This window comes from Falco cherrug, chromosome 6 (genome assembly GCF_023634085.1).
Source record: "Falco cherrug isolate bFalChe1 chromosome 6, bFalChe1.pri, whole genome shotgun sequence".
Classification (NCBI taxonomy): domain Eukaryota; kingdom Metazoa; phylum Chordata; class Aves; order Falconiformes; family Falconidae; genus Falco; species Falco cherrug.
This window is the reverse complement of record NC_073702.1, coordinates 86039765-86050493: the sequence shown is the minus strand read 5'-3', so window position 1 is coordinate 86050493 and position 10729 is coordinate 86039765. Positions and strand designations below refer to the sequence as shown.

The following is a 10729-nucleotide window of genomic DNA, read 5'->3' as shown; positions in this document are numbered from 1 at the left end:
ACTGTGGGTTTTAATAAGCAGGGCTCTCCTTGCTGTGACTGTCTTCGTTCACCAGCAAAAGGGAACATTTCCACCTTCTGCCCAAAAGCATTCACACAAATAGGAAATTCACACCATCTAGGAAATATTTTTTATTACCAAACTCACTGTATTTAACGACATGATTAAAATAAGAGCAAAGTGCAGCAAAAATTAAGCAAGGGCTCCTGAACTGGAATATGTTGAAAGACCCCAGAAGATTTTTGCATCACTTTTTCCTCCCTTTAAAAATACCAGATTGTTCTGTTAAAATTCACGTTTACCCTCCCACTAAAAAAACCCCACAAAACAACACCTTAATGCTTTGGTTGGATTTGTTTAATAAAAGATCATACTCCCTGGAAGTATTTCAGTTTGGAAATCACACGGACAAATAGCGTTAATAATGTATAAGTTTGAGAACCCTGCTACAGATGACTACATGACAATATTTTAGAATCAGTTTTCTAATTTTAGGGGATTTTTTCAGACTCGAAACATATTTCGCCTTTGTCCTGAAGGAATTTGCATTGTTTCAAAGTGAGGGAGGGAGCAGGTAAAAATTTCCCCCCCTTGTAAGTTTTTCCCCAGCTACAAATGGCTGCAGCATCATTGACCATAAAAAGGGGAGTGCAGGGTTTCAATTTTGAAAGTAGGGTGGGAAAACAGATTTTCAAAGTTGTATGTTAGGAGCCCATTAAAAAGTTAGAACACTTCCATTTTTTGTAGAATTAATTAGGAGGGGAGGGAGTCAGTCCGCCGCTGACAAATCCCTTGATCCGTTATCCGCAGAAGGACAGCAGAGGGTATGCGGCGGCGGGGAGGGTGATGTCCTGATGTCCTTCCCGAGCAGGTGAGCCAGCACGGCCACTGGGGTGAGGTGGCACGGGGAATCTGTCCCTTCACAAATTAATTTTAAAATTTTATTTAGACTTCTGACAAGGCGACGCAGGTTTTCAAGGGATATGCGGGTTTCGCTTAGGCTCAGCAGAAGTGTCTGGGACTGTTTGGTACCCGCTTTTACCCTCACGCAGAAGAGCCAGGAGGAGTGATGAGGATCCCTTCCCTTCCTTAGCCAGAAATTTTTGTTTTAAACTCCTACCAAGTTCTTCTTCAAATTGCACCTAAAACACGCGCAGGTCTCAGTGAGTAGGTGTCTATAGAATGCTACACCTGACTCAAAAGCCTCTGTCACACCAAACCCCTAAGCTTGAGTTTAGAGAAATAATTCGTAAATAAGGAATATTAAGCTACCACAGTGGTTAAAAAACCAGCCGAATGACAGTATTTAGCATGTTCCCTGTGAGCCCTGGCCTAGAAGTACTCACAGTTAAAAAGCGATGGCTATCAGTGGTCAGGGAAACCCTCCCGAACCTGTGAAGTTCAGAGCACAGTTCCCATCCCTGCAATTTGCCTTTGACCATCATGGCAACACGAACGGTGAGGATTGTGTCACCACGTACCCTCGAGGCAAAGAAAATTTTCTCTCGTGCTTTGTTATCTAGGGACGGTTTTAAGAAAATAAAAATAAAAACTAAAAAAAGGAAAGATCAAAACGTTACGACTACTCAGGTAAGTCAGTACGTTAAAGCTTGTGGAGAGAAGCAACACAGGAGCACGTTTCGTCTTTCCATTGCAGAAACACTCCGACAGCCACAAGCGTGTGCTGCACATGTATAAACCATCCGGATTAAAGTATAAAGGCTATTTTGTACTATTTTGTCGTTAATGGCTAAGTTGTGTTCCCTGTTACCCTTCTGAAGAAGGGGCTTCTTCTAAGTCTAGCTTCATTCGGGAAGCTACAATTCTTGGAAATCTTAACGCTGGGGAACAAATGGTGAATGTGCCTAGAGCCACATCCACAGCTCATCAGCTGCATGGATTTTGGAACTGCAGTATTAGCCATTTTCCAGTCTTGACGATACTTTAAAGTGCCTTAACTACACATAACACTCCACCGTATGAAAGCCTAGAGGAAAGGGCTGCTGCTAGAAAAAGAGAAACCTATGCGGCCGAAGACGCTAACATTGACAAAAGGAAATGTTTTCAAAATAGCTGTAGTAACTCAAAAAAATACCCCCAAACACAGCAAGTGATGGTTGAAAATAGTTATAAAAACAGTGAAAAAGATAATTTTGGCTAGGTACAAATTACCGTAGATGCAGGAAGACAAGCAGAATAGCATTAGGCGTCGAGATTCACTTGGTCAAGGCACAACTTCAGCTGTACCTAGGCAGATGACAAATGTAATGAAATGTTTAAATTCAGGTATTTTTTTCCCCTTCAAATTGGTCCTGCTGTCTCCGTTCCAGACATCTAATTTAGTTCTACTTTCGTATTCCCATCGGGCTCTGCAGTGCTGGTCTCGTTCCTAGGATGGAGCGGCCTCAAACAAGAATGCTGGGTATATCCTGCAACAAGCATCTAAAGCAGGTCTTTTTCAAAGGTCTCGCTAAGCTTCATTTTTGTTTTTTTTTTTTTTAAGAAACGTTTAGTCCGTAAGAGAAATCCCCAAACGGACTCAGGATTATTTCCATTTTCCTCTGTAGTCCAGACAGTTTGGATGTATTACCGGTCTTTTGGACATTTTGACTGCCTACCTTAACGTTGACGGGCAGTCTGTACCCAGCCAGCGCTTCAGATTAAGTTGTTGCCTTCTGCCCTACTGTTCTGATAAGAGACTGAATACAAAAGAGCGAGCCTGGGAGAGCTCCTTGGGGTGAAATTAGAAAAGGAACTGGGCGTCTGCACAGATATTTGCATGGCAGCAACATTTCAGGAATTTAATAGACCGCTTCTGCAAAAGTCTTTGGGGAAGAAAAAAAATAATAATAAAAAAATACCTCTACAGAATGATCGAGAGCTACACACAGAGAAATGCTTTCAAAACACAAGCATTTAATTTTTTTAAATGTTAAGTGAGATGTAAATATGTACGTTAGCAACAAAGTGCTCAAAAGCATACTGAAAACATATTCCATACACAGTTAGCAATAGAAGTCTGTACAAAAGTAATAAAGTTACACATTATAAAAAATACTCCGTAACTATAATTTAAAAGAGGGAAAAAAGACAAGGGAATTGATTTCTCAGTTCATATAATTTATTGCAGTTAGCACACAGTTTAAAAATTCACCAACACACCAATAGTACAAAACTAAACAGCATTATAAGTTATTCCCCCCTCAGGAAAATAAAACATACTATGATTGTCAAAGCTAGATGTCAGTCTAAGTTTTAGAACAAAAGAAGAATGTGAAACTAAGGAAAGGAAAAAAGCAATCACTCACGAGGACCACAAAAAAATCCAAGAGAAAGTCCATTTTCCTCAGACACTGATTGTCTTCTCTAACTTAAGAAAAGAATGTAGTTTTAAAACCTAGAAACTATTCAAGTAACTAAAGATAACGCTCCAAGGCCATTTTCACAGCTTTTTTTTTTTTTTGTTTTAAATGCCATTACAGCCAAATTAACACACATTTGACCAAATATTTCCAAAACAGTCCAGCAATACACAATGGAGTTTTCCATTCAGTATCTTAAGCACAAAAATAGGCTATGTTTACAGTAGTTAAGGCGATCAAATTTTAAACAAAAGCAGAGAGAAAAAAAAAAAAAAGGGAAAAAAAAAAAAAAGGAAAAAACAGCAAACGTTTTCCATGCTACTCCCATAGACCTTATTTGTAAGTGCAAGACAGGAAAACAAACACTGTGCAAAATGCTTTTGACCTGCGTGTTGGTCATTAAAACCACACGTCAGGCTGCAGTCTCTGCTGCTTGGATACGCATAGTCCTCCCCCTGCCCTCCCCCGGCCCCCCTGCCACTCAGGCCTTCCCAGGCCTTTCAGCCCCGGGCTTTTTTTTCCTTTTTTTTTTTCAGTCCACAGCCTCTTTTCAACGGGGGGGAAAAAAAAGAACGACCTATTGTGGTGGAGTGGTGCAGCAGGAATCCTACAAATGCTCATCTGGGGAAATGGACGCACCTCAGTTGGAGCTGGCGTGGGGTCTGTGCAATTAGAAGGGGTCTGGGGTTAGTAAATGCACACCGCACATGCAAATCTCGAAGCCTGGTTGTAAACATTCTTTTTTTTTTTTTTTTTCCTTGTTAACGTAGCTAAATCGGCGACTCGTAGCTTAAGTTCTTCTCAACTTAAAGACAGTGGGAAAGTAAATTTAAATTAGATAAAATAAAAACAGTGCATTTCTCTTCTTCGTAACACTGGCATTTTCAACGGTGTCAGTTTTTTTTCCTAAGGAAATTAAATAATTTTCAACTCACTCGTTAAAGTTATACAATGCAAACAAAGACAAAAATATACTGAAAATCATGCATTTCTGTAGCGTTAATATTTACTTTTCAAGACTCAACTAAGAGCATCAACACAACCTGCCAAGTTCTTTGATACCTCCCCCCGGCCCATGTAATCAATTACAGTATACAATAACAGTAATTCACATTTTTTAAACACACAGTTCATCACTGCTGAAGCTGCAATATCCTTTTTCATCCCAAGCAAACCTTCACGTAAGACAGAGTCCCAGTGATCCCAGTGTACTCTCAGGGTTTTTGTTTTATGTTTTTGTGTTGTTTTTTGTTTTGTGTTTTTTTGTGTTTTTTTTCCAGTGGGAACTGTCAGAAATCCAGAAGTTGCCATAATAAGTTTTAAGTCAAACGCTTGTTTAAAAATAGATAATCCAGCATTTCAGAAATTTTCCATTTGGGTCTAAAAGCATTCAGGTTTCCAACAGCTAGAAAGGACTCATGCAATTATAGAAATGTAAAGGAACTGACAAAATTGGGAGAGGATTTCTACATTCAGATTTTAAGAGGAAACAGATCGAGAGCTTAAAAGAACGCAGTGTTTTGGGGAAAATCAAGCCACGTCCAAATTTTTTGAATTGGAGATTCCTTAGAAGTAAAGTATCCGCTGGCTTCTATTCCAAAAAGGGGGAAAAAAAACGCTCCGTAATTTGTTACTTTGTCGGATTACCTCTACAGTTCATTTTTTATCGGAGTGCTAAATTAGTGAAATATTCATGCTGCCTTAAAGTGCAAAAACAAGCTAATAGCCAAACTTTCAGTTCAAGGAAACAAGATTGCTTTTAGACTGTACCACAACTATATAGATTTATATATATATTATTTATATATATAAAAATTTTATTTCCAAAGTTCTTGTGAGCTATCTTCTAAGGTCCAGTCTCTGACAGTAGGTAAGCTCAGTGCTTCGCTTTTGACAGACAATGAGTTCACCAACTCACAGTGAAACTTCCGAATGTGTCTGTAAAGGTCTCCGGACTGCGTGAACCTGCGTTCACACCACTTACAAGCATGAGGCTTCTCCCGCGTGTGAACCACCGCGTGGCGGCTCAGGTTGTGGGAGTACTGGAAGCTCTTCCCACACTGGGTGCAAGTGTAGGGCTTTTCACCTGAATGAGTCCTCTCATGACGTTTCAAGGTGTACATGCAAGAAAAAGTCTTACCACACAATGAGCAGGTCGGGACATTGACATCGGTAGCAGGCTTGCTGCGGATCCCGTCCTGCTCTCGAAAGTGCGTGCTTAAATGGATCTGCAGGATGTGGGGGCTAGGAAAGACCTTGTTGCAGAGAGGACACATGAAAATTTGGCCAGCAGGGCTAAGTATGTTTGACACGTAAGGGAGCAAGCTGCTGTCCATGTTTCCTTCCACCTGGACTCGCTCGTTCTCTGGAGTTATCATTTCATCATCGCTTGCCTTGTCCTCTCTATCTAGCTCCCTCAAGACCGAATCTTCCCTCATCGGAGCCAGGTGGGCCGGCTCGTACTGTACCCTGTTATTAGTGCTCACACTTTCTTTCACAGTGCTATGTTCCATATCATAGTCATTAGTGCCAACATCACTCTCATCACAGGAAGCCTCTTTCTCCACCTTCACCTGAACCAGGCTGCTTCTAAGCATGTCCTGCGAAGAGAAATAAGAACTGTTCAAATTTTCAACTCCTGAAAGGCTGGACTTGACAGACAGGTCCAGCACGCAGTCAACATCTGCTGAATCCCTCACGGAGGTGACAGACCTCTGGGACAAAGACTCTGTTGAGCTGCAGGGGCTGGCTACTGTTTTTCCAGCTGCTGCTGTGTGCGTCTCTGCCTCTCCGCCAGTCTGGGGAATGCCTGCTGAGTCTGAGGGCAATCTCATCCACATGTTCCCAGGCTCAGCCGCCAAGTCCCTTTTGCTAGGCAGGATGTTCAATTTTTCATCTTCTCCATCGTCTTCATCGCTGGGCAAGTCTCCTGGCATGTGGCTGCTGCCGTCGGAGAGGCTCTCCACTTTGTCTGAACAACTTGAGGCGTCTTCCTCCTTTTTTGTACTGTCTGCCTCCGTGGTTGCTTTTTCTTTCAGCTTCTTTTTGCAGACTTTGACAATGTCATACATGTGGAGATAACTGGCAGCTGCTAGCACGTCTTCAATGGGCAAGTCTTTGAACTGGAGCTTTCCTTCGTACATGAATTCAAGCAGGAGAGCGAAAGCTGGGGCTGTAACAATGTCGCTGTTCAGATGAACAATGTCCCTTTTGTCCAGCTGGTCCTTGTAAAAGAGGTGGAAATACATGCTGCATGAAGCCAGTACAGCTCTGTGCGCTCGGAACTGGGCATCTCCTACCAGAACAGTGCAATCACAAAGAAAACCCTGATGTCTCTGCTCACTCAGACACTGTAGCAAATGTCTGCTGTGGTCAGGAAACTCCATACTGTCTTCATAACCTATAAGCAACGAGATTTTAAAAAATTAAACGTAGGTCGGAATCACAGAACTTACGAATCCAAGTTATTCCACTCTAAAAGCCTCGTACTTACAGTGCCAGAATGCTGGTACTGGCACCACGCAAAGATTATTTAACACGCATGTAGGATGGCAACTCTTTCCCCCATCAATCACTGATGTTACGATTTCCTTTCCGTGGTAAATAAGCCGTTCTAATAAGTGCATAGGTACACTTGTAATTTTTTTCAAGTATCACTGCTGTTCATAAAATCTGTTCAACAGTTTTTTTGTTGTTTTTTTTTTTTTTTTAAGGGAACTTCCTCCAGATTGCGTCCCTAGGAGGGCAGACGCCCCCCCCCCCAAAAAATTTTTTTTTTTTTAAACAGTGAGTTTGAGTGATCACTGAGGAGAAAGAAAAAAAAATAAATCACATCATCAACCTTCTTTTCAAAGTAAAATTGTAGTAAGAGGAGAGGTTTGCGCACGAAGAAATGCTAATATAGCCAAATCTGAGGGTCTAACATTCATAAAGTATAAAAATTATTTACGGGTGTCAATTTATATCAACAGCAAAATCAAGATTTCCAGAAATTTAGTTTGCGTGGTTTTCTTCTTGTAGTAAGTACAGTTGCAGGTTCTAAACCTTCCCCATACTGTACAATAGAACATGAGCATTTTTTGCCAACATGCAGAATTTACAAGAGAAAACTAACAACCAAAACGCCAACAAGCACTGCTTCCCCTGTGCAGAAGGACAGAAATTTCCCTCCCCTCCCACACCAGGCAGAGTTTGCAGTACCAAACTTAAAAAAAAAAAAAAAAAAAAAAAAAAAAGTCATTCAACGTGAGCGTGTGTGCATGTGTGCATATTTAAAATCAGTATCCTGAGTACTGTTCTTACCCAAGTATTTTTCTATTCACCTTCCTTGTTGACAAAGAAAAAAAAAACCTTAAAAAAGAAGTAGAGAAGAAAAAACTCAAATGGAAAGTAAAATCTCTCAAAAACCTATCTTAATCTATTCTTCTGTGATTGATAGCAATGGTCTCCCAAACCATTTAAGCAGATCGTGGCTCTCCAGGCTGGCACATATTATCGTAAAATCCTCATCCCTTGCAAACCAAGATGTACTAAAACTTACAACACAACCCCTACTATATTCTGTAAAATACCATTGCTAGAGTAAAGCACGAAGATTTACAATACAATCACTTTAAGTGCCCCACAGCCAACATCAATCCTAATCCTTAAGAGGGCTAAAAATAAAGATTGGAGGGCAGCTCACAAGGTAGCTGTGATCAAATTAGGAGGCTGAAAGGACAGAGAGGGACGAAGAAGGAAGCTTATAAACATCTGATCCAGCTGACTGTGGCCATATGGCAGCTGCTGCCCAGATAAAGAGATTAAGAATAGAGGAGTGCGATTACAGCTGTCTGGCCAATTCAGGCAGCTCAAATCTACAAGTTCTAAATTAGTCGCAAATACAAAAACTCCTTCAAATAATTATTGTTATGCTGAAATAAAAGATTTCAAATGCTGCACACGAGAAAGAAAAGAGGAAACCAGTCAAGCCATTCTCCCGGGTACAAAAGTTTTTAAACACATAACTGATTTCTATCTTTCAGAAGCACTACAGCTGTATGCTACTATGGTTCTGAGCTGCTGGATATTTAACCGTGAAGTTTAATGAAAGACTTCCCCACAAACACATTTCAGCCAGAACGGTCCTTTCTTGAAAAAAAGGACACTTTTGCATATTTCACTAAAAACCCCCGTAAAGTCATTTAAAAGATGCAGTACAAGAACACAAAGCAGAATTCTCTTTAGGCTTGCCACTAAATCCATTGCAGTTTTGGTGTCAGAAATGAAGAATGAACTTGCTTTCTCCTCCTTCCAAACCAAGACATTCTCACGATATGCATTAAAGTTAACGCTAACAATGTGCCCAAGAACTGATACTCTCCAACTGCAGCCCAAGCCTTTTGACCAAGTCCACTTATCTCTTTAATACTCAATTTCATATATTACCTCTAAACTTGGTTAGAAAAGTAATGTGATTTTTTTTCCCCTGAAATTCAATAAACAACACACCAAAACAGAAATATGCTGTATCTAATCTATTGCTACTCCTACCTTTAGTACACATAAACCTGATTAAGTCCTTTCCTCTGAGTCTTGCTGGCTCCAGGTCTGTTAGATCGGTGGAAAAAAAGCAGACTAGGAGAGACAGATGCAAAGTGGAGATGATGTTAGAGAGGAATGAGATACCTTCTCCACACACAGATCTGCACACACTAACTCCCTGTCTGTGTGTTAGAATAAAAGGCTGAGGGATGGCAGGCTGTCAGCTGCTCTGACATCATGTTCAGATGGAAATGCTACCTCCAGCTGTGCTCCTTTTAATGCCATATGCTACTCCTCTACACTCCTGCCACCAGCTTTTTCTTAGGAGAACTTTTCTCTTCTGTTAGTATAAACAAAATACTTCAAAGTCTCTTTTTTTTTTTTTTTTTGCAAACTTTCTAACGGGGAGGGAGGAAAAAAAAAAAAAAAAAAAAAGAAAATCCTAAACATATGGGGCTCTACCGTAGCCGCAGCAACACTCCTGCTTTTAAGTTGGAGGAGCGCTTTCTGCACCGGCAGCACAGCCCAGCCGGGGGGACCCCTCCAGCCGCCCCCAGCCCGGCGGCCCCAGCCCCGGGGGGCCCGACCTGGCGCCCGGTGGCGGTGCGGGCCGGGCACTGCCGCAGCCGCGCCGCTCCGCTCACACCGCGCTCCGCCAGCGGGGGCTCGGGCTGGCAGCTACCGCGCTCCCCGGTCCCCGGGCCGCCGGCCCCGCCGCTGGGCGGGCGGGCAGCGGGCACCGAACCGGGATCCGACCCCCCCCCCCCTCCCCCCCAGGGGGACACTCACACCCCGCCCGCCCCTACCGAGCCGCCCGGGGCCGGGCCGTGCCGGGGGGAGGCGGCGGCGCGTAGCAACTTCCCGGCGGGCCCGGCCACCCCCATCCCCACCGGGCGGCGGCAACTTTTCGCCGCCCCCCTCCTCCGTCCTCCGGCACCTCAGGCCGGGCTCGGCCGCCCGGGGGCCTGCTCCCGCCCGGCTGCGGCTCCCCCCGCCGCGGCCGCCCCGCGGGGAAGGAAGCGGCGGCTCGGCCCGCAGGAAAAGCCGCCCCACGGGTCACGGCGGCAACAAAAGAAAAGTAACCGTGAGCGGCGCCGGGCCGGCCTGTCCCGCCGCCCGGGAGCGCTGCCCCCGCCCCCCCGCCCGGCTGCGCCCACCCCCCGCCGGACCCGCCGCCAACTCCGCCCGCCCCGCGGCCCCGGCCCCGGCCCCGGCGCGGCGGGTGTGTGGGGATGGGGGCAGCGGGACTCACACTCCGCGGCGGCCCGAAGTCTCCGCGCTCCCGCCGCCGCCGCCCGCCGGCTCCTCTCTTCGCTCACTTGCCGCTCCGGGATCGCGCCTAGCCCCCCCCCCCCGCCCGCCCGCTGGCCGCCGCCCCCCCCCCGGCCTCCCCCCTGCCGGCAGCTGAGGAGCGAGCGGGGCAGCCGGCGGAGCGAAGCGGGCCCCGCGCTCAGCGGCTCCCCATGGCACCGACGGCCGGAGACGGCGCGGAGCCCGGGGCCGGGCGGCCGGGCGCGGGGGAGGGGCGGGGGCCGGGGGAGCGGCGGGGCGGGGGCGCCGGGCGGGCGCGGCGCGGGCGCACGCACGGCGGCGGCGGCGGCACAGCCGGGCCCGGGCTGCGGCAGACAGATGTTCGCCCCCTCCCCGCTCCCCACTTCGGACTCCGCTCCCTGAGTGACAGCCCGGCCCGCCTCCGCCGCCGCCGCCGCCAACCGCCGCGACGCCTGGCCGATGAGTGACGGGTCGCGCCGGGCGCTGAGTGGAGGAGGGAGGCCCGGGAAGGCCGGCAGCGCCGCCAATCGCGGCTGCGTGGCGAGGCAGGGGGCGTGACCCAGCGGGGAGCC

The 10729-nt window shown here is 46.0% G+C and overlaps 1 protein-coding gene across 3 annotated transcripts; it reads right to left on the bottom strand.

The window, feature by feature from the left end:
- Positions 1 to 2896: 2896 nt before the first annotated feature.
- Positions 2897 to 10435, bottom strand: ZBTB18 (zinc finger and BTB domain containing 18). 3 transcript variants are annotated; one of them, XM_055714606.1, is made up of 3 exons: positions 10138 to 10435; positions 8895 to 8978; positions 2897 to 6762 (listed from the first exon to the last, which is right to left on the bottom strand). In XM_055714606.1, exons 2-3 carry the CDS (start codon positions 8905 to 8907, stop codon positions 5180 to 5182), a joined length of 1596 nt encoding a protein of 531 aa, XP_055570581.1. In that variant the 5' UTR covers positions 8908 to 8978; positions 10138 to 10435; the 3' UTR covers positions 2897 to 5179. The 3 variants fall into 3 exon arrangements, with proteins under 3 accessions (XP_055570581.1, XP_055570582.1, XP_055570580.1); XM_055714607.1 differs by lacking the exon at positions 8895 to 8978; XM_055714605.1 differs by lacking the exon at positions 10138 to 10435 and having other exon boundaries at positions 6856 to 9271.
- Between the last annotated feature and the right edge of the window lie 294 nt (positions 10436 to 10729).

Excerpts from the sequence above, each read along its gene's own strand:
- ZBTB18 (XM_055714605.1), bottom strand. The coding sequence starts at position 6,988 with ATGCACTTATTAGAACGGCTTATTTACCACGGAAAGGAAATCGTAACA. Across the intron at positions 6,763-6,855 it reads AGTACCAGCATTCTGGCACT|GTTATGAAGACAGTATGGAG; the intron begins GTAAGTACGAGG and ends CGTTGCTTATAG.